General features: G+C 35.0%; 1 protein-coding gene across 5 annotated transcripts; it reads left to right on the top strand.

Moving 5' to 3' along the window:
* Positions 1-941: 941 nt before the first annotated feature.
* On the top strand, positions 942-26672 carry LOC112456147 (sphingomyelin phosphodiesterase). 5 transcript variants are annotated; one of them, XM_025018514.1, is made up of 12 exons: positions 942-1323; positions 15327-15433; positions 16617-16825; positions 18685-18981; positions 19066-19458; positions 19855-20027; positions 20597-20959; positions 21045-21237; positions 21373-21557; positions 21822-22007; positions 24264-24336; positions 24900-26672. In XM_025018514.1, exons 2-11 carry the CDS (start codon positions 15355-15357, stop codon positions 24295-24297), a joined length of 2112 nt encoding a protein of 703 aa, XP_024874282.1. In that variant the 5' UTR covers positions 942-1323; positions 15327-15354; the 3' UTR covers positions 24298-24336; positions 24900-26672. The 5 variants fall into 5 exon arrangements, with proteins under 5 accessions (XP_024874282.1, XP_024874281.1, XP_024874283.1 ...); XM_025018513.1 differs by lacking the exon at positions 24264-24336; XM_025018515.1 differs by lacking the exons at positions 24264-24336; positions 24900-26672 and adding an exon at positions 23812-24257.
* The last annotated feature ends 492 nt before the right edge of the window (positions 26673-27164 follow it).

Genomic DNA, 27164 nt, shown 5'->3' with positions numbered 1-27164 from the left:
AAAAAAATCTAAATTATAGTGTACTTTAGATACTCTTCAAAATAAAAAGTTAATGTATAATATTTACGATATAAATTAACATAAAATAAAAAATTAAGGCATTTATAAATTTCTTAAATTGCATAAATACGATGCATATACAATATCACTAGTAATATATTCGGTAATAATGATGGATTATGGGAATTAATGAGTATGATTTAATCAAACTCTGCGAGAACCATAACTTCGAAATTTCGGAAGATATGAATAATGAGAATATAAGTCTTTATATAGAAATTATTAATGATAAATCAATTATTATCGGATTTACAGACTTCGCGGTTTTTCTTCACTCTTCTCAAGAGATTCTTAATTATATTTCTTAATTATATTTGAGATTCTTAATTATATTTGTGATTTCTTTAATAACTTTGCCGGTCTTTGCACCTCTGCCGGTAGGCAGCATAGACCAGCGTAGACCTCGCTTTACAACTTAAATACATGCTAAGGCTGCGGTCCGATTCGCGCTCACAGCGCTGAAAGCATCGTTCTTTACAACGCTGTGTTTTTAAAGGTTTAAAGGTTTAAAGGTTTTCAAAGGTTTTTACAAAGACATATCCGCAAGAAAATATCAAAATTTGGAAAAGGCCCTATTGTAAATAATTACCAAATATTCGCATTTATATTTAAAATTTTACGAGTGTACCTATGCTTAAAACTCCAGGCTTTTAAAATATATATATAAAGAAATTGATTTTTTTAGCCCAACAAAGTAGAATACTCCCTTAAGAAAGCGTACAGGGATTTTCTCTTTAAACTCGTGCCGCGTCGGCTGATTGCCCGGTACGCGCCAACCAATTGTTGAACTCGTGTCGGACAGCTGGTGGGAATATCGTACGAGCGAGCGAGCGAGCGAGCGTACACACTACACAGCAACAATCAGTTCACACCGTACGCTCGGCGCGAAAGGCACGGCTGTGGTATGTGGTAGCGCGCGACACAAGTGACAGAAATTGCACGCGTGTGCGTACGCGTGAGTGACTTTCGTCTCGTTTCCCCTTTTTTTATTTTCTTTTTTTTTTATGATCCAGAAAACGCGACGAGAGAAACGGTCCAGGCGGAGTCGAACGATGTCGCGAGATTGATTCGACAAACCAACTATCAGCCGGTGCGCGCCTCGGTAGATTCTGTTAAGTTCAACGTCCTGTTCCCTTCCTATCTCCCTTTTCTTCTCTTTTCCTTCCTTTATGGTTAATTACCTAGACATACCCTGTAGGTGACATTTTATATCTCACAATCAACACTCACTCCGCATTTCGAAAATATTTTCGAAAGTACTTCGTAAGTATCTTATCTTTATGATAATGCAAGTATGCAACTCTTGTCATTTGGTACAGAATGTCAACATCGTATCAGGTCTTATGGATAAATATCCTGTATTGTCCTATTGTTGTTTAAAATTTTTTTGGAGATTTTAATTTATTTTTAATTTAACATTATAAGGTATAAATCTGTATTAAAATATTGCTTTCTTTGTTGAAATTATCGTTCATCAAACTCCAGACGGACGATGATTGACATTTGCGCCAGATTAATCCACGGTTAATCAGAATCACGTTGCATCCACATGCTTGATAAATTGCTTTAAACATAATTTAATTATGGACTGGTTGTGAGGAAGATATTGTGTTGGAGCAGCGATGTTTATTTATAGTTCAAATAGTACTAACAATGAAAACCTAATTACAGTACGAAATATACGAATGTAATTCAACAATTTAGACAAAAGAATGAAGAGAACACTTTGTGCTTTTCTTTTTTTAGTTAAATAACCTCTCCAAAGTTAATTAAAGAAAAAATAGTGGATGTGTACGCGCTGTTCTGTGTCTTGGAACTGTGACTTGATAAACACTTCTTGTTTAACAACCTATCTGTCATACGAATATCTTAATTCAATATTACTCCCGTTGCACACTATTTATTTGCGTTTTGTCTTATGCATGATGAAGAAAAAATTATAATATAAATCATTAAGGAAAAATTCCACATGAATAATATAAAAGAAATAGTGCCTGGCTTATTTAAACAGTTAACATTTTGATCTGATTTTTAATACGCCATTATGTTAGACATCGGACGATTAATATTTATAGTAAGATTATATAAACAGGTGGGTCCATATTCATCTTCTTTTATACAATGCTATCAAACGATGATAAAGGCTACGGTCAACGTGACGCTACAAATGCTTTGGAGCGTTCTTCTTCTCTTTCTTTCTTTATTGAAAGAAAAGAGAAGAGGAATGCTTCGAAGCATTTGTAGCGTCACGTTGACCGTAGCCAAAGACAACTAAAAATGATAAAGATATACTAATATAAGACAGGTGTCGTTTAATTATTTTATGTGTTAAAACATAAAGCACACCATTATTTCTATTATCTCTATTTTCATCATATCGTAAGATATACAACGATAACATATGATCACCTGATCGCTTCTTTGTTAGCTTCTAATTGCCTCATACAGATAACCTTGTCAAATAAAAGAAAAATTAAAATAGATTGATTTTATCTATGTAGTTGATAAAATTCCTAATTGCTATTTGAACAGATTGACCTTAGCGTAATAGATCAAATACGGATTACAAATCAAAGCATATAGGTTTATCTATAGCAAGTAACATTCCAAATGAAAATGGGAGTAAGTAAATTTTTTTGGATAAAATTCCGAGTTGGAGTTAAACCAGATCAATTTCTTATCTATCTATTGAATAAAATTCTAAGTCGTAATATATTTAAATTTCCGTGGATTGCAGATAAATAATGATAATTTTATGTAACTAAAAATAAAAAGATACAGATAGCATCATGTATGTCACGATCTTTACGTAATTACGAGCGTCAATTGTCACGTTCATATACGTACGTGACCTTATCTATATTGCACTAAATTAGCATTGACTGCATCCGCAATACATGCGGAATGTTCTCAAAAAGGATGCGTGTGAATATGCGGATAACATCGACACGTGTTAATTACGAGAGTCATTCGGCAATTCTTCCATGCACGCTCACGAACAAGCTTCCTATTCAGACAGGCACGTAAAAAGCAGAGAGACAGAAAAAAAATTTTTATCGCAAACGAATTCTTTCACCGTAGATAGTGGGAAATAATAAATTGCCTCTGCCATATAATTTCGTTGCGGAAATTTTGCCGATCTCGTTAATAAAAATCAAATTGTCATTTAATTCGACCAAAAAGATAAAGTACTTCTTTTTACCGTACGTATAGTAAATAGTAATTTATTTCACATTTGGATTATAGCGTCTTTTAACGTTTCGTAATCATTTATCTATGGTAGGAAAATGCAATATTGAAATTGGAGTCTTGGAGACATGAGGAAATATCTAATACAATTGTATCTTTATCGTATGTATACGTAAATACTGCATATTATTACATCTGTCACGTGTAGTCTGGAATTTTAAATAGAGAAATTCAGGAATCAGGAAGCTCTATCTGGCCATTATATCGCATATTCGAGGTTTGCATACAAAAGAAACGGCTGTAACATTTATAGATAAAAATCTATAACAAATTTCATTATTTTACTGTACGATTAGCAAAGGTAAAAAACTGTTGATAATTTGCAGCTGCATTATATTATACTTTTATAAAATGAAATGAGTATATTAAATATATTAGATTTTTAGATGTTTTATAATTAGACATTGGAGAAAGAGAGAAGAGATAATATAACATAAAGGAATTATGTTATAGAAACAAAATTAACGATAGCGCTCTATTTACAGAAATCTTTATCGACACTATCCAATTACGACATAACGAATGAGATCATTATTTATGTCTATCGCATACGCTATGAAGATCATTGACGCAAGAGTCACACATTTGCGAAATAATTTTTTTTTTTCTACAATCGCGACATCACTTTGGAGAAATCGTTCATTAAGCAATTCATAAAATCAGCTCATCAGTTTATGAAGCAATTGATAAAATTGTTTATTTTAACTCTTCCGATGTAACGCGATCTACAGTATACGTTATATATGCGACAGATTATATACGTTATGAGCTTTTACTTACTCGCGATGTTCGCGACATTCTCGTAAGAGTTTTTATGTGATCAGCTACTAATGAACAACTTTATAACAATAGCTCATTAACAAGTAATGATTATAAATCATTAATATGAATATATGATCGAAATATGATGCTAGCCGCAGTTATAGATAAAGACACGGTACTCTCAGACACAAATAAAAATCAATTTCATACATCGGGGTTGATCCTTTCGAGATTTAGACAATTTTTATTCGCGTGATAGAATTCTTAAATAATTCGGCAAAAATAAAATTAATTAGATATAATATTAACAAAATATCATACTCCAACAACGAAGTACTATTCAAATGACTCGACTGAATTTTAAGTATCACACGAGATGTGTGTATGTGTGTACTTGCTTAATAATTTCTGGGTATATATATAAAGCAATTCTGAGGGTCTCGCTTTTAAGTTACCGATGGCGATGGCACTTAGTGACGTCACGTTGAGAGAGAGCGAGGAGTTTAAGTAGGTTACCCGCGGACATGAGAGACGATTGGCTATTGGCCACGGAATATGGTCATGAACGAAACGTCGAATCGAGTTTGCTCGATGTCATACAACGAAAAAGAGGTCCCAGACTTATCGTCGGTTTATACCAATTTTTAGGTCACCCGCCCTCATCGCGCGCGCAATGTCGCGCGCGAGATAGTCGTGAATTCACGAGGGATAACGCGAGCCTTGGCAGCTGCTCGGTGTAGCTTGCTGCATCGCTAACTTGTCGAATCCCAACTTTTCTTACTTCATCGAACTATCGGCAAAAATGTTGTTTTTTAATATAATTAATAAAACAGATCAACTTGTATATTTATAAATTAAGTGATATGTTTATCATGGACGATAAGAACAACTTTTATCACTGAATCGTGGTATTTATGGGTCGAGCTTTTCTTAGATATTACTTTCCAAAGTGAAATATACATCTGATTGAGGGTCTGTCAGATGAAGATGTGATGAAAATAAGTGAGTCTTGTCAGACACTCGATAATAGTCGAGCATGAGGCAGGAAAAGACAACGCTCGCTCAACGTGATTTTACATTCAGGTCGCAGATGCTAAACGAAGAAGTGGATACTCTTCAGGGAGATCTTAATCTCATGTTTCTTTTCATTTGTCAAGTTCGCGAAAGAGACATATGTTTACATATATTTCCGGATTACGCAGCCTCCTCCTATAAATCATTACGCTTTCACTGGTGCTAATCGAAAGAGTACATTTCGTACAAAAATACTGACAAATCTACTTGAAATTTGCTCATTCATGTGATAAATGCAGATTCAATACAAATGAATATTCAGTATATAAGTTTCTTTATGTCACATAGCCGCCGAAAAGAAAACCATCTAACTTGCTGTAAAACAATATCGCTTTATATCGTTGAGACAATGTCAAACAAATAAATTCGAGGAATATTTATTTTAATCAATTAAGTGATATCAAACGCAAAATTCTTCTTCTCTCTCATTCGGCTGTCATCTGCAGACATTAAATCGCGAAACGAGATATTATATTTAAACTTTCGAAATTAAAAACGTTTAGATATGAATGAAACAGTCATTAAAAAGTTAAACACGCGTTGGTCAATCCCATGAATCTCGAGGTCGAGTCAGTCGAGTGCAATCTGTTATTATAGCATGGTCGCTGACGCGTCCAGTTTATTATTCTGTGAATACACGCACATACACAGACGTGAAACGTCTATTGTTCGCGGAGATGGTCGACGACATTAGCGTTACGTAATTGTGAAAATCTGTGAGAAGTTCTCTCCGAACGCTCTTTAAAATATTTAAAATCGCGTAAAAAATGCTTCTTATGAACATATTCTTTTTTAGGATAACGTTATTGTCGCAAATTATTTTCTGTTTTGAAAATGCCACTGTCTTTCGCAATTAACACGTCTGCCAGTGAGTTTTATGCCTTACCACGTAAGCCACAGTAGAATTTTTATAAGCATATCATGATAAAAAATAATATGAAAATAAATAAAGATATATTATCATGGGTAGTGTGTTGAATTATGCACTTTATATTTTTCGTTATTATCTAGCTATTTATGTTTAGATTTTATATTAAATATTTATTTTCTCACAAGTGTTTTAAAAAATTTCGATAAGCACCAATAACCAGTAATCACTAGTGTGTCACTGAAAAAAGTTATGCGTCGGTCACCAATCGTTAATTATTATTAAATTATATATTTAATCAATAAAACATTAATAATTTTTTATTCGACCTAACTGTTATGTGACCAATAAAATAATCCGTTTAATGGTAATACTCTCAAAATATAACGGATGAAATTAGTATTGCACATCATCATTATAGTTGGATGTCAAGAAATTAAAAAAAAAAAAAAAAAAAAACCACAAAGTACAGAAATAAAAATTAGAATATTTAGAAAATTGAAACACTTAGGAAATACGTCAAAATTACTCAGCAACAAACGATAAACCAAGATAGCTGTTAAGTGGTTTTCCTAAGTGTTTCAATTTTCAAGACATAATTCTGTTTTTTATTTCTATGATTCTTTGTAATTTCTTTTTTTTTTTTAATTTTTTGACATCTAACTATGATGATGTATAATGCTAATTTTATCTGTTTTATTTTAAAATTATTATTGTTAGTTATTTATTGGCAAACCAACGTCTCATATTTAATTCAATAAAACATTAATATAATTTTGCAATCTTTTATTTATTTTTATTTCGTGATTTTATCTCTGCTGTATTTCTCTTAGGGAACAATATTCAAAGTTATCGGTCTTGCAGCTTGCATTTTTAAACGTCTAAAGATAATTTTAGAAATCTACTGCATATTTAAGAGAAACGATAACAACAGAATTAACATCATAATTACGAGAATTTTTACATCGATAAGATGTGCTAATGAGCATTGATAATGATAACAATGTTAAATAAAGCATGTGCAAAAATCGATGAAGAGATAATCTAGTTCAAGACCGCAGAAAATTCCACTTTCTGCGAATTACCTTTGTGAATGGTTTCGTACGATTTACAAGAGGAATATGAAAGAAAAGTGAAAGGTCGGGTGACGCTGTTTCGATACTCGCTTTTACCACCGGCACTTTTTGCCACTTGGAAGATGCAGCATTTTAATTATCCGCATACATAAGTATATCAAATTTTTTCCGCCGCGCTTGTTAAGTATCCACTAATTTTTATAGCTCATATAATTTTATCTACGACCGTACGTATGACGGATAAATGGGACGTAAATATGTAGAAAGTAAAGATTAATGTTGCTTTAATGTTTAATTTAAGAAAAAAGGGTTTTACGATCCCAGCAATGTGCTGGTTTATTTTCACTGTTCACCATTCGCCTCTCATGGGTTGTAATTATCTTTTTTCTGCCAGTTATAGTAATAAATCTCAGCTTAACCGCAATATGGCTTCATATATATTTCTATGTGCTTCTTTTACATAATAGCGTTCTATGTTATGTATTATTCTGTAAGTTTGCTTAACACATATTTACAATTTGCAAGTTTGTAGAATATATATCTTCAAACCCTGTCTTTCTCAATTGAGAATTAAATGTCAATAATTGTTAACGATAATAAATTATCTGTTATATGTATAAACTTCGATATTCAGCGAAAAGTGAGGAAAACGTCGTATTGCGACTAGTACAATGACATATTCAAATGAACAAAGCTGTGTGTTAAAAAAGAAATCGAAAAAATTCCATCGACTAAGGTCAACGGTAAGAAACATTGTTAACTGCACAGGTGCTCATTTACTGTATTCATCGAGGAAGTGATCTCATTAACGATTGAATGCCTTGAATTCAACAGAAAATGATGCAAATGTTAACTGAACTGTAATGATGTTTGAATAAAATGCTAATACAGCATTTAATCTCTTAAAATTACTCTTATAGAAATAAAATCTTTTTTAACTTATGCACAAAATGCCACTGTAGTTAAATTAATAATTTTATTGCTGTTGAAAGAATTTATGGTATTTAAATTAGATAAAAATGTTAGAAAGCCGGATGTGCTCTGAGAAAATTATTCGAACATCCGAGTTACGCTGCAGAAAATACTGTATGAGGGGTTTTCATCGTGCGGGAAGCTGTGAGTTCACGATGATTCAACGATTACCATGAACGATGTTGCGCGGATGTTTTTAAAATTAAGGGAAAGTTCGGCGAGAAGGAGGAGAAATGCATAATGTCGCTCTGGCGCGCCTTTGTCTGTCCGACTAGTATGCACTGCATTCACTTCTTGGTATTATAGCTTCTCTCCGAAGTCGTAACATTGTTTTATGTTTTTCAGCATTCTCCAATACGATGTTGTACCAAGGTCTTATCAATTCAGGTTCGCGTTGCAAAAATTAATAACGCAAGAATGAATATCGTGCAATTGCACATTTTCTGTAAGAATCGCCAAGCCATAAAACTACGACTTGTTATCAGACAAACGAAGCATTTACATGCTTATGATAAAAAATAAGTTTCAATTATGTAAAACGAACATCTTAGCTGTCCAAATATAAAACTTTCATTTATTACTATAAAAGTATCAATAAAAATTCGGAAATTCACGAGTTTTTTAAAGATATACAAATAAATCGTTTGATCAGGTTTTGACAAAGAAATATCAGACTTATGTCTTCGACTAAATCTTGAGCTAACTTGTATATAAACACCTTGCTATCATCGTAATAAATTGTAATAAATCATAATCTACAGGGAAAAAAAGTACCTGTCAGATATTTTCCCGTCGAGTCGCTCGAGAAACGTGACATTATCCGTTGTTAATTAAAATTTAGCGAGAAGCGCGTGCAAATCACCACGACAGCAGTCGACAGCAATGATCGAGCCAATGCGAATGCAATATGTTATTAAATGTCTCTACACGCGTTTTCTAGCCGGAAGCATAGTTTCTCGCGTCCCGATAGACTCTCAATGTCTCTATTCGCGATCTTTCCTGCCATTCTTTCTTCGAAGCGCCGGTGGTTTCACCTCTTTTCTTCGAGTTCTGCATAGAAATTTCTCCCGTGGAGATTTTTTAGTGCATCGCGACGCTCTCGCACATTTTAAAACGAAAAGAATTTAAGCAAGAGAAAATTTTATCCGATCGATTCGCAATTTAAAATGAGAAGTAGTTTCGAAAACCGAAAATATATTGATCAGACGATATTTTTTAATTAAAGAATGCTTAATTATATCTACGTTCACGATTCTCAGATATGCATGCACGATCGACTCTACATAAAATATAGATTATTTTTCTTCTGTCTAAATAAATCAGATGTATCCGTTTTATGTTGGATTCTTCGCGCGATACATTTCATTAAATCGCGTGTGTATCTTCCCAAACAGGAAACAACATTCTGTATCTTTTCCGTTTGCGTGCGAAGAGATAGAGATTCTTCTACCTGTATTCTTTACATCGAGCGCGGAAGTAAACACGTTGACGAAAGTTAAACACCGGCAACATCACTTCTCTCGGATGATATATTAATGCCGGCAGAAGTGTCGTGATTTTATCATCAATTTTTTAATTTTTTGTTTACAAGAAAGATAGCGTTTCGTTGATTCGCCTTTTGAGAAGTTTCGCATCGCACACTGTAAAAGGATTTTATAAATTATTACGATGAATTAAAAATGATGAAAATTAAGTGTAAAATTGTCTTCTTATTTAAAACTAAAAACAATTTTAGATAATCGTGGTTTTTTCCACATAACGTATATCTTGTTGGATAAAAATTCTTATTCATGTAACGACTTAAAGGAATTTTCTACTCGACAATTATTGCTATCACTCCTCGGTTAAATGGTATTGATAAATTAACACACGTGGATAACATTTGATAAAATATGTTCAAAGTAACTACGCTGTTGTTTGTAACAGACAATTATACAAAATAACAGTTTTGAACATAAAAATGATACTGATTGATATAGAAATGAGTTAAAGAACAATATTATTTTTTAAGGTATAGCAGAGACTGCCATTATCAAAGTATCAATTTTTTCATATTATTTTTCCATATTATATATCTTTCACATAAATATTTAGCACCGAAGAAAATAAAAATACGCGAAAATACAATTTAAACAAAAAATTCAAAATTTACTTAAAAATTATCTGATGATTCGCATTATCAGTGACGAAAGTGAATTGCTCATCACCGAAGTGTCTCACAAAACTAAAAAAAGAAGGCGACCTTGACAATGATGAAAGCCGGCCGCAACGCTTCCTGAACTTCCTCCGGCGAATTACAGCTCTATAAAGACAGAAATTATGCGCCGGCAACGAGCTTAACCATCAATGACGAAAGTGGATCCCTAATAACGTCATCGCATCACAATGATTCGGAAAGTGAAAAAGCGAACGATCGCTGGGAAGAAGGAAACCAGTGCGCCCATTGAATCGGCCGAAGAAACTAGAACTTTGTAAATGGAAAATCACAACCGCGCAATCGTCGTCAATCAGCTGATGACGAAAGTAGATCACATTCGTGTCACTACCCGGAATATCTTCATTTCCTACTAGGGACAAATATTGGCGACCGCCGGAAATCGTAACTCTGTTAAAAAGTAAATGGTGCGCGATTTTATGCGCATAATTTATCGATTATATACGATTAATGACGAAAGCGGACTACAGCGGATATTTTGATTTGGAAAATGAAAGAGACGAATAATATGAATGAGCCGTTCTAGATTTTTTGGAAGTATATTTCATGCGAAGTTCGAGTTTTTTAAATAAAATTTAATAATGTTACATCTACTGCGTGCATGCATGAAAAGGTTTTTTGGAATTCTACAATATCCGTTTTCCTTCATTCATTTCTCTTCTGCTAGACAGCAAAAATATCAATCGCGGCGCTTGATCGCAATTAGTTTCTTTTATTTTACGTCTAACAAGTTAGATTTTTCAATCTTCTCTGCTTTGTGAAAATTCGTCTCTGTTACAAGGCCATACATCCTAGAATTAAACCATTAAACCGATCCAATCTCATAATTCTATCTATATATATCTATCAATCTGTTAAAAACGCTGCTGAATCCTCAAAAGCATATCACAGTCGTCAGCTCCAGATCCGGATACGTTGCTCTCCGGCAAATTCCTTCGGTATTTCCTTGCACCAACTTTCATCCTCCGATCGAGGAGGAGAGCCTTCTCAACGGCATATGTGGCACAACGGCGTGGTTTCACGCGCTGTAAATTATCCGTGCGTGGCCATTTATGCCACGGCAATGTGCCTTCCTTCCCGAAACTCCGATCAAGCACCAGTTTGCGTCGCTCACGAGGGGAAATCATGAGACTGTGTGTCCAGCGCGTTCGCGCGGTGACAGTGACTTTCGTTTGTCGTAATATTGAGCAAAGGGGAAGGTCGCATATCCGCGATCATTAACATGCGGGAAAAGATGCCGGAAGCGTGTGCGTATCAACGCGCTAATCGCGCATGTCTATCTTCAGAAAGTATAATGCACTCGAATCGCCGGAAGCAGACAGAGGAAGCCGAAGCTCGCTTAGAAGTTTGAATAGTTTCTCAAGAAAGAGAAATTCCTTTTCAGTTTTAAGATGAAATCTTCCCACGATTCGCATTGTTAACATCGATTGCATACGTTAAACACAATATACGATTAATCTTCCAAATTGTTCAAAAAGTTTTTTGTTTATTTCGTCAAACTTTAATATATATTCATACATTTATATATTTATAACATATATATATTTTTTAAAAATGATTTTACATGAGGAAGGCGTAAAAACCCGTTGTATACGTTATGTATGTAAAATGCCCGATCCGAGTATGGCTTGATTCTTAAAGATCCACTCGCCTTTTTAAAAATTTCAAAATTTTCACGGTTGATTATTTATGCCATAATAATATTTATTTTTCTTCTCGTTTGAATGTAAATGTACAAGCTCGTACGGTATTTTGAATATTTTCAGAGAAAGGCGGTCAAAAAATATTCTACTGGGTCTTTCTATCTGGGCCTTTCTATCTGGGTCGTATTCGGGGGTATATATCTCGCATCAATATATAAATAAGAACGATGTAACACAGCTACGGCTTTGGAGACGATCAAACCTCGACGGATCGTCGACGAGAGATTTCTTCGTCATCGCGTGCGCGATTAGAGGGATGGAATCTCGCTTGTGTGGCAATGGGACAGGGTTTAAATTGATGATATGCTGCGACACGATCCTGCTTCCTTATATCTATGAAACCCGAGTACCAAAAGACACCGGTGTCGAATCGAAAGCTTGCGTCTGATATCGCGATGCATCGGACTGATGTGTGCCATGTGATACGATGGTACGATAAGTGAAGACTGTAATACTATATACACCACGTAGACATATAGAATGCAAACGTGTAGTTAAGTAAGATCGGTATAAGATTATATTATTTTATATAATTTTTACTGCATGTTTTATCAGTCTAGCTTGTACGCTATACCTACACACTTACGTAAGTTTGTACGCGACGAGCTTAAGTGAGTCTTCTTTCGTTGAGCCCCACGGTGGGTCAAATAACGGTCAGCCGCGTATTCCACTTGGCTAGCCTATGCTCGCACCTCGATTAACTGCGCCGACTTGTAATTTCAGCGTCGACGAAAATTTCACGAACGATCCTCGCGAGGTATCCTTCGTCTCAGAAGAAGATCCTCGAAGGGAGAAAAATTCTTAATTTAGCATAGCCTTTTTGAATGATAATCAAAGATCAGATGTGTATATCTCTATCATGATATATCCTTTTAATTTTGCAAGAAAATTCGCAATTAATATTTTAATTTAAAGAGTGTCGGCGAAATCAAAAGGACGTAGTCTTATAATATCTGCTTGAAAAAACTTGAAAGTCAAGATTCATTCATTCAAAAATATTGAACTACCTAAGTGACTGTTATTCTTGACATTTTTTTTCTTTACTTCCATAGCTATTTTATCACACAGATGGAAAGGTTAATGATAAACAAAAAAATAGGTAGATAAACAAAATAAATAAAACAGAAAACAGGGATATTTGGAAATGCAGCGCGCGCCGTTCGCCGTCCGCGGTTGCGTATGCAACTTTCGCCGAAACTGATCTCACTGACCCACTACAACCAACCGCCAATCCAGCGGATTGGAATAGGAGATTACCGCGGGCTCCGTGAAACTTAATTGAAACTGTAAAGTAAACTACACAGCTCGAAATTATAAAGCAGCAAGACAATCTTGGCTCCACATTTCTGACTTTTTCACCGTGAAAGTAACGCAATTGAAAATTTTCTAGGAATTATTACTACAATATTATGTAAAGAAGATATATGATAGTATTTATTTACACGAACAACAATATGATGTTTATAATGACATAATATAGTTATTTTTAGACAATAAAATAATATATGTTATTTTTATGAGTGTCTTTTTCACAATACTTTATAATCAGATTTCTAAAAGTCCTTAATCATGATTGTAAAACTGTAATTTTTGAGGTCATTAAATTAACACATCCTTTTTCATAGGGAAAAATTTTTAATGAGAAATAACTTTATAATAAAACATTGCATAGAGAGAAGTACAGATGCTGTGGGCACTGAGCCAGCCGCAAGATGTATCTCGCGCTCAAATGACACGTTTAGCCTTGACATGCACGTGCAACGTCTATACATACGACATATAACTCATCCCGCGTAATTCATTATAAACGTCCCTATGTCGACTCCAACTCATTTCCGCTTCAGCTATACTTCCAATGGATCGTAGTTCCGAATAATGAAAACAGTGATTCACAAAATCGCGTGACCCCGCCACAATAAATTGCTCGACGAAGCTCTCGGCGAATTACGCGTCATTTATCAAACTGCCTGGGCCCTATTTATCAATCGAGGCTTCGTGGGAAAAGTTTAAAATTAAATTAGTTTTATTGCCGTTAACTTTTCTTGCCGTCTCTATTTGATGGGCATCACAATGGATAGAACAGAAATGAATATAAAAATAGACGTAATTAGTTAAGTATTTATATTCATCTCTCTCTTTCTCCCTCTAATGATAACAACACGCATTTATCGATGTAACAGCGGTGAAATGAAAAATCTTGCGGTCAATCAAACGGACTTGGGTTTTTGCTGATCGAAATATCTCAATCATCTCCAGAAGAAACTTCCGTTACCAACATAGAATCCGCTAATACTGTAAACGAATTCTTACGGGAGAATCGAACGGGTTCCGTTAACTTCGGTGCGACGCGACGATGCTATACGCGTTCTGTCAATCCAAACGGGAATCATTATTATTTTCCACACATTCGAAGGACGCGGTCGTACCGCATCGCTGACCCACTTACAAGTAACAGTAACGGGCGTGACAAGGCCCCGCCGAGGCACACCGAAAAATTTCGTATGGTGCAACAGAGTACGGTATAGATCTCGGATACGTGTGCGGCGTCGAAAATAAATTATTATAATTTGTTTCTTCATATACGTGTTTTTCGCACGTTGCTCGTCGTAGCGCGACAAAAGAAATTAAAGACGGCACCTACGACCGTGAAAACGTCGCGTGGGTTTCCATCACGAGATTTCCTCGATCGCGTCGCGCAACGACGTGATTTTCGACGCCTCGTTTACCGCCGAGGAAAGTGCAAGTTACGCTCTGCCGAATGCAAATTCTTTTCCCAGTAATTGCGCGCATCTTTCGCGAATATACCCTCGCCGGACGATTAATTGTAGTTTTCAACGAATGGGTAGCCTAGCGGTGGACACATAACGTATAAGTATAACTATACAGGTGTGGTTTTCCTGCAAAATTGCCTGGAAATTTATGATTGAGTCTATTTTTCTTGAGTATTTGGATGCACACTGATACCGATACCAATTAAAGCAGAGATTCTGCGACATTTTTATAACCCGTAATTTTTCTACTCTTATTAATATTAAATGTTCTCAAATTAATTATATTATCGCGATGATAAAGAACAGTATTTCATATTTTTATACATTTTATATGTGACATTTACGAGTTATTAATTTTAAAATTATATATGCGTTTAAATCTTAAATTTGTACTTACTATGTTGTTGATAAATGTATAAAAATAGATTTCTTTCATATTTCATTATCTTATTTTTATTAATTCTATTTGGTTCGTATATGCATGTAATTATATTTTCTTAAATAATTAAAATGTGATATTTAAATATATTGATTTTTTATTGCATTTCTATATTTTATACTTTTTTATGATTGCAGGTAACAATACCAAAGAATACAAAATAGCATGCCAAATCAAGGCAGAATATCAAGTCGCATCTTTCTATTGTGCGTTTTCCTGACCAGTTCGACATGGATTGTTGTTGGTACGTGGCACGTCAAAAAAAGTTTTATTGAATAAAAAGTATGTCTGGCTATCTTTCTTTATGTATGAAATCTTTTTAACAATAGAATTGTCTCATGAAAGCATTAAATTGAAACTTATTCATGCACATTGAATACCGAAATAAGAAACGTCAAACAACTTACGTAACAAAAGCAGACAATAATAACAGTAAAAAATATGTTAACATTACCGCTTATGTAATATAGAAGATTAGAATGAGATGGACCGAACTTTACGGCGGTGCAAATTTTATGACGGATGATACGACGATTGGCGATTTAAGTCGAAAAATAGAGCGCGGTTCATCGAGCGCAACCTCGTAACCTCTTTTTACCGAGAAAGTATTTAGGATTTGCATGCAATTCGATCGATTATATCTACGGGAAATTATGTGACTTCCCTTGAACAACGGGTTACAGACTATTCCGAGCGTAACGGAGAAATTGCACGTTTTCGAAGCAAGATGCGTCGTGCCTTTCGTGCTTTATGGGAAAGATCGACACACTTTATCCAAACAATTCTGCAAGATCGCAAATGATCGATCGCGATTAATCGCAGCGTGAAAAATGAACATTTCCTTCCGCATGAAACGGTCCGATGAATCGCACCACGTGATTGCCCATTTATTTTTATGTACGCCCGCTAGAAAGTTTATAATGTTGCTCGAATGACGGAGAAAAGACTCTCGTCTTTTTTATATCATCAATCATTACACCAATTTCACTTCAGTCTTGAAATCCATAATTTATAATTTGCCAAATTTTTATTTTTTATGCCAGTCTATGCCGCAGAACTCACTGTATAAAGCTTTCGGAGATTTCTCCAATATATAAGTACAGAGTTTATAGCTGTAGCTTATATTAATCATGTATTATCTAAGAAAGAGAATTCAATTTCCGGTCGCATCCAAGCAAACTTGTAATTATTCGTATAACAAAGCTCGTTTCAGCTGCTAACAGGTAGTTACATTTCCGGCCGGTTTTTGCGCAACGATCATACTCTTTGTGAAATTGTAAAATTAACTTCGCGAGTGTCAAGTTACGCAATCCGTACAAATGATCCGCCGAAAATGAAGGACTGTCGTCGCCGACTGTCTGACTGCGAACGCAAGCGGTCGTTCACGTTTTAATTAAAGAAACGTTTCTTTCTGCTGGCTTTCGCAGGAAATCCCATTTGGTACAGGACGAAACGGGAAGCGGAGATAGCGTCGACCAACTGGACAGCACTCGCCGACGAATGGATCGCGGCGAAGGCCAGGGCCGCCGAAAGAATGGACGTAGCTCTGCTACCGTTCAACGACAGATTCCGGGAATTACCGCCTACGGCGGAGACCTTCGTCGTTAACGGCACGAGCGCGGAACAATTGGAACGGGTAAGAGAATTTCTTTCATTCGCGTTTGCACACAGCCGAGTCGCGAACAAGATTGCATCTGTGTAGTTCAACCGGAAATTTGCGTTGTCACTGTCGATTGCGCAAGATCCTACCTTCGTTATCAATCTATCGGAAACTTTCTCTGGCAAACGGTAAGCGCTACGAGAATTGTTTACTTTTTTCAGGTGAAAATTCGCTAAGAATTTATGTTAATAAGGTGCACAATATCTCATTGGCTTCGCGTTACAACATCACAGACATTCTATCTAAACTTTTGAAAGAAAGAAATTTTAACGATATTGTTGCAATCATTTGTAACTTATCTTCTTTGCTCATAAACCTATATTTTTATAATTTTTATATAAAACAAAATTTATAAATATTATGGATTTATAAACTTTCTAAATTTATTTCAACTTTATAAATTATTTATAAATTATATAAAGATTTATTTTGAAATTTTGCTAATCCATATATTGATTTATCATATAAAAAATCCTGGTTTCTTTTTTATAAGACAAATATACTAATATAACATATGTTAATTTTTTTTATATCATTATATCAATATATTATTCCATTGTAATTCTTTTTGTCATAAAAATTTTAAAGAATCAAGAAAAAGTGATGACAGCCGTTAAACACCCCGTACACATTGTATCTCCGCTACAAACATTGCATAAGCTTTAATGATTGGTATCAACGATGCGACTTACACCGTTCAATCTGTTTCTATTTCGCGTGACAGTAATTTAACGCCGGGAATAATCAGACCGTTATAAACGCACTCGATTATATTAGAATATTATAGGAAAAGTAGCATCTGTGTGTGTCGTCGTATCGTCGATTCGAGCTTGTTGTAATTTCACATAAAAACCTATATGAAATGTATTGTTTCATGAAATTATTATGAAATGCACGAATAAAATCGGAAAAATTTATGCGACATCGATGAGACGTAACGCAATCGTGAAACGAAAAGAAGACTATAAAAAGAAGGATCTCTATACGTTCGTTCTCACGATCGCTCCGCTTTTATAAGGAACGGGAAATTGGTTTGATCGATATATTTTCGCTCTTGCGTCCGTCTTAATCGATCACGTGCGCGTTTCTCCTTGATACATGAAATTAACGTAGAAATGTATTTATAACGTGTCGATGATGTATCATGTAATTCAACGCATCAAGAATTTCATCGTGAAATTTTTAGATTAGTGATTGAAACAGTGAATGGGCTACATTGGATGGACTAATTCATTAAAAAGAAATATTGCTACAAATACAAAAATCTCGCAGTTTACCCTGCAAAATCGGAGATTATCGTTTGCGTTCTTGCGATTGCGTTTGGTCTCGCCTTCTCTTTAGTCTCTTTTTTCCTTTTTCTTATCTCTCTCCTCGCCTGACATCCGATGGGAGACGCGACGATGTCGCCGCGACTCTCACTTTCAGTGCCAAAATACTTTCACCAAGACGATCACGGACAAACACCGTGGCGATGGCAAGTATGTATCTTCTATCCTTCCTATTCGTGTGTTTTACACGCAAACAGTGCGTAATACAGCGTCAATGACTTTCGTCCGCGAAAGTCGTGCGCGATCATCGATACTATTCGTCACCGCTTGCGTAAAAGAAAACGCCGGTGGGCACATCCGCAGAGCGCGCAGAGCTCCCTTCGATCTCGGAAGAGATGCACGCTCGATTATCTCGAGATCGCAGAAAGAAAGTCACGCGATCGAAGGCGTCGCGGGAAGCGACTGTTCTAATTCACTTTGATCCGTCTCTCACGTTATAAAACGATGCGACAGGGTGGATGCCCGCTGATTAAATTTTCAGTTCGTATTCCGTACATGTGATTGCAGTTAAATTACTCGCGGATGCTGTGGGACATGGAAACGGTCCAGCCGAACGGGCATCTATCTGGATTCGTGGACAAAGCTCTCAAGCTGCTAGACCTGAGGCAAGTGATGATGGAAGTTGAGACATCCGTCATGTCTAAAGTTTCTTGCACCGCTTGCAAAGTCGGCGCTAGTTTGCTGCAGCATTACATAAAGACCGGCAAGAGCGACGAGGAGATTATGGCTAGCATTTATCAATTCTGCGTGTCGCTCAACATACAAAGCCCCCGAGTTTGTCACGGAGTCACCATGCTGTTTGGGGTAAAGCTTGAATATATATATTCAATTGGCAAAATATTTTTATTAATTAACGAAGTATTTAAAACTAACAAATCTACGTCGTAGGGGGAGGTGATTTATGTGCTGAAACAGGTGAACATGGGTCCAGCGCAGATCTGCAGCTTCGTAATCGGCGATGCGTGCGAAGACCAGTTCAATCCGCTGCACGAATGGGAGGTAGCCTTCCCACCGGTCAAGAAACCGCCGATCAAGCCACCGATCCCGCCGCAGGAAGGCGCGCCAACGTTCAAGGTCCTGCATATATCTGACACGCACTACGATCCGTACTATCAGGAGGGTGCGAACGCCGAGTGCAACGAGCCGCTCTGCTGTCGGCTGACGAATGGCGCTCCGTTGACCGCGTCGGCCGCGGCTGGAAGATGGGGCGACTACAGAAAATGCGACACGCCCAAGAGAACGATCGACCATATGCTCAAGCACATCGCCGACACACATTCAGTGAGCAGCACGAACGATTAAACCCGTCGTCGCGCGACACTTAGAAGACGATGATGAGGAGGGAGGGGGAGACGCTCATTCCGGAGCAAATTTCGTGCCGCTCGAAAAACATTTTTAGCAAATATGACCGATAAACAATAGGGAAATAGTTGATTTACTGATTATGACATAGTCTCTTAACTTCGTTAATTTTAATTCAAGTTAATTCATCAATAATATAATTATTTCCTGCGCGTAAGAGAAGTTTTTTAGTTTTAATCATCTCCGGACATATTGCTTTACAGATTTTTCGATTCTTTAACTGTTTGATTTTTGATTCGTTCTATATTAGGAGAACGGGATAATTAGGAGAAAATTAGGAGAAAATTTCTCTTTAGCGTTGAAAAAATTTTTCAGGACATCGATTATATTTTGTGGACTGGAGACCTTCCGCCACATGATGTGTGGAATCAAACGAGAGAAGAAAATTTAAAAGTCTTGCGTGACACGGTCGCGCAGATGGTGGAGATGTTTCCAGGAATACCGATCTTTCCGGCCTTGGGAAATCACGAGAGCGCACCGGTCAATAGGTACATCCGCCACATGAATACAAACTCGCGTACTTTCACTTTTCTAGAAAATATCACCTCAGGTTACGATTAATTTGTGATATATATATCCAGATCTCACTCACAGACATAGCAGAGTGTTTTCTCTTAAGAGATTCTATCATATGGAGCAGATTTTAGTTTAAAAGAAGAAAGTTGACGCACATAAAATAGGACGCGAGAGAAAGGAAAGGGGAAAATAACTGAGCTGTCGTTAAATATTTCCTACTTGGCAATTAAATTAGTATTTTAAAACTAATTAGTCTTTTAATTTAAAATTACTTTAAGATTTTAAAGTGCTTGAAAGGACTCCAAGAAGTAGAAAGCATTCGATAATGGATTAACGCGATGTATAAAAAGACTTCTGTTATCTCATATTATTATCTCTATATTAATAACAGAAATAAATCTTTTTTTTTAATATAAAATGTAGATAAAATGTATTTTGGTGAAAAGGAGAGAATCACGAATTTTAGACGTATTTTACATATGTTTAGATCCTTTCTGAAATGATTCTACTGGGACTCAGTATCTATTTCCGTTCTTTTTAGCTTCCCACCTCCTTTCGTGCCTGAAGAGAATAGTATCTCGTGGTTGTACGACGAACTTGATAAACAGTGGCGACTTTGGCTACCGGCCGGTGTATCCCATACTGTACGTCGTGGCGCTTTTTATTCGGTCTTGGTTCGACCGGGTTTCAGGATTCTGTCTGTTAACATGAATTATTGTAATAACAAAAATTGGTGGCTACTGATCAACAGCACGGATCCGGTCAGCGAACTGCAGTGGCTCGTGTACGAGCTGCAGGGCGCGGAGATCAACGGTGAGAAGGTGCACATAATCGGGCATATACCTCCGGGACATTCAGATTGTCTCAAGGTGTGGTCGAGAAATTACTATCACATAATCAACCGGTTCGTATATACTTGATCGTTTATAAATCGCTATCGAGCTCCATGGTATTTGAATGACAAATGTTCTCCTTCCGCCTTTACCTAGCTATGAATCAACTATCACGGCACAATTCTTCGGGCACACGCATTACGACGAGTTCCAGTTATTCTATGATACATCAGACCTTGGTAGAGCGGTTAGCATCGCCTATGTTGGTCCTTCGGTCTCGCCATATTATGATCTCAATCCCGGCTACAGGATATATTACATTGATGGAGATCACGCCAAGACTACAAGAGTAAGTATAATAACGCTATTCATATACTTCCTCATGAGCATAATTAGCAGGATATATCTAGCGATCCAGCAACACTCTGTACGCTCGTGTCTTTAAGCGTTATTTATCATTTTCTAACTGACGCGCGGATTCCAGATGGTCGTCGATCACGAGAGCTGGGTCATGAATCTCAAGGAAGCGAATCTTTATGATTACCCGATCTGGCATAAGTTGTACAGCGCGCGGCAAGCCTACCAAATGGCGTCACTCTTGCCGAGGGACTGGGACTCGCTGATCGACAAGATGACTAACGAGCCAGCCCTCTTTGATCTCTATTACAAGTAATCCTGCTCGCATTATACGATGACTAATACCGTAATTTCTTAAAAGAAAATAATCGGAAATTTTTTGTAATATATATATTAACATAAAAATTTATTGTAACATAATAATATATGGCCCAATACTTAAATCGATCGGATTTTACTGAATAAAAATATGTATGAACGAAGATGCTTCAGGGCACTTTAGAAAGGAAACCTAAGGTTCGAGGTTCAATATCCTTCTTGAGAAAAGTAACATATATTTGCCTTTGTTCTTTGCAGACATTATTACAAAAACTCTCCAGTGCGACCGGCATGTAATGACGAGTGTCGCAAGAGATTGCTCTGCGATCTGCGCAGCGGAAGAAGCCACGACCGAAAGGCATTATGCCAGAGTTTGGAAGCGAGAATCGACGATGAAACGAAAACAGGCTGGCGTGCATGGATCTACAAGGGGCTCGCACTATCGTACGTAAAGGATTTCTGGCTTGAAATGTATTCCGGCAACGTTATGACTAACGAAGTCGGTTTAATCAACCGTCCGAATGAATATGTCGCGAATAATTCGCAAACTGATCCGCACTTGACTCTTTCTTAATTTTCAAAAATCTGATCTTTCTCTTACTTATAAAAGAAGAACTTATCTCAAACTGTGTAGTAGGTTTTTAACGATATGCTGAAAGTCTGCTTTTTCTGTTTCACACGCATTTTTCACACTAGTAAAACTTGTGCAACTTTGCGATAGCTTTAAACGGACTTGTAAAACAATAACTAAGAAGTTGAAGAAACTGTGCAATGATTTATGGTAAGGTGAAGGTCTTTATCTAACTGAATCTAATGACATTGAAATTTCACAATAAAATTAATAATAGATTAATAAAAGATTAATAATAAGAAGTCGTTTAACAGTCGTATGTTGTAAATACTGATACAAATAACCTAGCTTGGTTGCAGTTGTGCGGCGTTATGTTAACGAAATGCGAAGAAATATTAACAATATTTACATATTAATAATATTATGATAATAAATTGCTAGACTGATTAATTGATATCAATCAAGCGTATCAATATCCGTGTTACTTACGAGGAACATGTCACTGTCTGGAATCGATTTAATTTTCCTTCGCCCCAAATAAATGTTAAATCTAACAGACACGTATTTTTTATACATGCCCATTTTGAAGAAAAAGGTAAAACAACCCTTCAAAAGCCCCTTTCAAAGCTGACGCTTATATACAATTATCGTGAGATATATAAAAAAAAATGTTTTAGATAAAATTCTTATAGCTTTTTATGTACTTTACAACTGTATATTTTCCAAAAAAATCTAATGTTTTTCAATTTTTTAACTTTTTATTTATTTCTCAAACATTCAATTTTGTAAAATATGGATTAACATTAATAAAATAATAATAATAAATGAATAATAATTTTTAATTTTTATATGTAGAAGAAATATAATTTCAGCAAAATAATAATAAAAATAGGAACACTTTAAAAAATATTAGATTTTTGAAAAAACTAAATACATAGTTATAAAGTACGTAAAAAACCATAAAAGTTTTGTAACACATTTTTTCATGTATCTTACTATTTTTATGATAATTAATTATAATAAAATATAAGTATTAACTTTAGGGGATTTTATTTCATCTTGTAAAACTCAAAATGAACTTGTTTAAAAAATACATGTCTTTTAGATTTTTGCGTATAATTCACTTTATAGAGAATCAAAGGATCAAAGAGATTCGAAGAATTAAATTTCAGACAGTTGACATGTCCCTTGTTATTATAGATACAATCTATTTTTTTATACACATAGCAAACCTGATTGAATTTTCTTATCTACATTAGCTACGTTTTTCAATATTATTTTAGTGTAATTTGTTAAAAAAGACTTCTTTTCCGCTTATTAATTAATGTAACACGTAATCTGTAGTAAGAGACGATAGATTTTAACATGACAAAGAGACATTCGCTCAATAATGTATTTAGCAAATAGGTTTAAGTTTCGCTCAAAGAACTTAAAGAGCCTAACAAATAAATGTCGACCAACTGCATTTAGTAGCACCGAGATCGCTAATATTGCTTTACCTAAAATGCATGTATGTGAAATAAGTGTACATGTATCGCACTTGAAAGAGTTTTTGATAATTGATTAGACATATGAATCATCGTGTAACATTTGCATGAAAGATTGAAAACATTAATTTCTTCAACTGAGAAGCATGATGATAAAGGAAAATATTCAATATTTTTTCATATGTTTCAGAGCTTTCTTCGCGAAACATGTCGCGTCGTAATTCAAAATAACTGCATTTTTATGCAAGCTCCTTCGAGTGTCGACCATATAAAAATAAAAAGAAACAAGAAAATTTCTGTTACGAATTATATATTGTATATGAGATATTATGTAATTTTAATCGCGTGCCTTGTTGACTGAAACGTTATAAATATATTTTTCCTTAACATGACAATTTTGCCAATAAAACAAACATATATAGAAACGGTGTTGAGATTACCCAATCTAGATGTAGATATATACCTTTTAAACATTTGAATTAATTTCAGCATCGCTCAGAATCGCGCGTAATATTAATGAACAAGTTTCACAACATGCAAAAATGCTTTTCTTAGGAGCACTTAATCTGATAAGCGCACCGCGGCATTTAAGCTAGCTTTGTCCCGTCGAAAACGTCAATTACTTAATTTGTACATATCTAGAAATACAGTAAGCTTGTTTGGTGGCGGAGAGTAACAACCGATGACATTTCTATCTTCTACACTGCGCATTATAGTAAGTAGTACAAGTGTATATAAATTATAAATCACACTCATAAGTAATACCAGCCGCATAATTTCCGAGGCAGTAATTGTTTAAGCTATGAAAAATTATGCTGTATTTAATGTTGAATTGAATGACTTAACAAATTACTTCTGCGTGTAAATGAATTTTACTAATTTCAGTAATTACTCCGAATAGCCAGATATTTATCGAGAACAGATTTTGAAAGTGTCTGCCAAAAATTTTGTCGATAAGGTCAGCAGAAATATGACAGAATTAGATTTCTGTTGGCATTTTATCGACAAAATTTATAACAGACACTTTCATCCCGCATAAGAATACAAAATTACAAAAATTTTAAGTTTGATTTTTGCATTCTAGAAAACTTAAATCCAAGGATAATTTTATTGTATGCAATAAGAGCTGTGTCATTAATTTTTACTCGTTCGAAAAAGATAACTCGAGGTTTCTTATTAATGCGCGAGAAATCGCGAGAAATGATCTATTCCTTATGTTTATCAAATTTGGCAGCTAAAGTGACAAATATATAAATGTCATCGAAACTTCTTTTACAGAATGTCCGTGGTTATGGCCATCCCCAGGTTCGCGTACAATTTACCAAAGTACGTCTTAGGACTGGGTTAGAACAAGGAAACGGACGCCAAGTGCAAATGTATGACTCAACTTGTGATGTTAAATTATTAAAAATATTCAGGATGTCCTCGTCGCGTTCAAAACGCGAGTTTCGACGCCGTTGACAATTATATCCGTCGAAATTGAATACCGCGTTCGATTATTCAAATAACAATATTAATAAGATAAATTTTTACATTTTTATGAAAAGAATTGATCAATTTTACGAAACGAATTGAAAAATTGACCTATTATCTTTTAATAAAATAGGTGCGCAAAAAAGATTTAAGGAAATGCAAACCAAGGAAATAATATTTCATGATACTTATGATATTTAGATATTAAGCGTAATGAAGGTCGGAAATTTTTTCTCATTTGGAGAAACACGATTCAATCTAATATTAAAATACATCGACACAATTTCAATTTGTAATGTGCAAAATGCGCAAGAAAGTATTTTACGTGAATCATCGCGTTTTATCTATTCAGGAATGAAGATAATTATCGATTTCGTCGACAAATCTGGGTTCAATAAAATTGCACCGTCTTCAAGCTGTTCTGAATCCTCTAATGAGCTTTGTGTAACATATGTATGTAAATATATGCAAATCTTATGATTGCGCAGATCAGTTTTCTCTCTCGGTACTCGTTATAGTTGACAAATGGCTAATTAGTTTATCAAACGCACATGGTATCATCCCATTTACACGCATCAGTCAGATTGACTTCGGACAAACACCGATTAGCATAAAAGGCGAATTAGTTCGGCACAATTATTAATTTTCGCTTATAGCAAAATTGTTGATTACGAATTACATGATTCGTTGTTTCTAATCCTTCTTATCGTACAACAAAAAAATTAATAATTCTATTCACTTTAGTAAGATGTTATATATGTATTGCTTAACGAGTTATGTGATCGTCGACCAATGTGCATTTCTATCATAATGCAGATTAAACTTTAATCTTTAACTTTTTATCTTTTTCTAATTTTTGAAACTAGAAAAGAAAATAAAAAGTAAATTAAATCGAGATTAAAATTAATCTACATTCGTAGAAAAATGGACATGAGTCGCGACTGGAATTCGATCGACGACGCTTTTAGTAATCAAATCTCACGTTTACCGCTGTATACTTCATGTTTTTACAAATAACACTGTGTATGATGATACTTTATATACGAAAGAAATTAATTTACGGATCGCGGCCGCATTCGATCGCTAAACGTGGGGTATGATTGCGCGGACCTTGTAATATCCACGATTCGGAAACATTCAGAATGAACATGAACATGAACATTTACAAATCAAAACGCGCGAATGCTCTCAGTGTTCCTAATATTTTGATTGATCTGTGACCTAGTCCAGATAATGTGCGTCGACCATTTCGTTCATCGTTAGTATAGTGTAATATCGTGCGTTATCGAAATAGAGAAAATAGACTAACAAAAAGATGCTGGATTAAGTCATTTTTAAATTCGAGCAATCACAATTCATCGACGGAGATATAAACAGAGAGTGTTAATAAAGAAAAATGATTTTCATCTTAATAGACGTTCTACAAAATGAAACAAAAACATAAATGATAATATCCTGGATTGCAGAGAAATTACACGACGAATTTTATTGTATGTATAAAAGGAAAAGTTTTATTTATTCACAAATGGTTGTGTTTTCGCTGACGTTGTTGTTATGTATTAAATATATTTTGATATACCCCAGCCTTTTATTCCGTTTCACCTCCTCGCGATAATTTTTTCGAAATTATAATCTTTAATTGAACTGAATTCTTAAATTTCTACATCGAATACATATATAACCTTTGACTCATATTTATAATTTCTTAATGAAAATGTTATGTATTTTATAAATATTCATTTTAAATTAATTTTGAATGGAAACGAGAAAATACTATATAATAATAATAAGAGATAAACGAAAAAATCTGATACTAATTCAGATGTGTTCCATCCGAAACAATGATCTTTTCGTAAGCTTTTTTAATCTTTTTCGTCGTATTTACGACGTTACTCTAAATGCGACTACCTCATCTGGCTCATAGTTATAATTTCTTAACGAAAATCTTATGTATTTTATAAACCTTTATATACATTTTAAATTAATTTTGAATGGAAACGAGAAAATACTATATAATAATGATAAAAGAGATAAACGAAAAAATCTGATACGTTACTCGGTTACTGGATA

This window comes from Temnothorax curvispinosus, unplaced genomic scaffold (assembly GCF_003070985.1).
Source record: "Temnothorax curvispinosus isolate PA1 unplaced genomic scaffold, ASM307098v1 QBEX01006657.1, whole genome shotgun sequence".
In the NCBI taxonomy this organism is placed as follows: domain Eukaryota; kingdom Metazoa; phylum Arthropoda; class Insecta; order Hymenoptera; family Formicidae; genus Temnothorax; species Temnothorax curvispinosus.
The sequence above is the reverse complement of the archived record's forward strand: the minus strand, read 5'-3'. Positions and strand labels throughout refer to the sequence as shown.

Excerpts from the sequence above, each read along its gene's own strand:
- LOC112456147 (XM_025018511.1), top strand. The coding sequence starts at position 15,355 with ATGCCAAATCAAGGCAGAATATCAAGTCGCATCTTTCTATTGTGCGTT. Across the intron at positions 16,826-18,684 it reads GCGCGGAACAATTGGAACGG|TTAAATTACTCGCGGATGCT; the intron begins GTAAGAGAATTT and ends ATGTGATTGCAG. Across the intron at positions 21,558-21,821 it reads CTCTTTGATCTCTATTACAA|ACATTATTACAAAAACTCTC; the intron begins GTAATCCTGCTC and ends TGTTCTTTGCAG.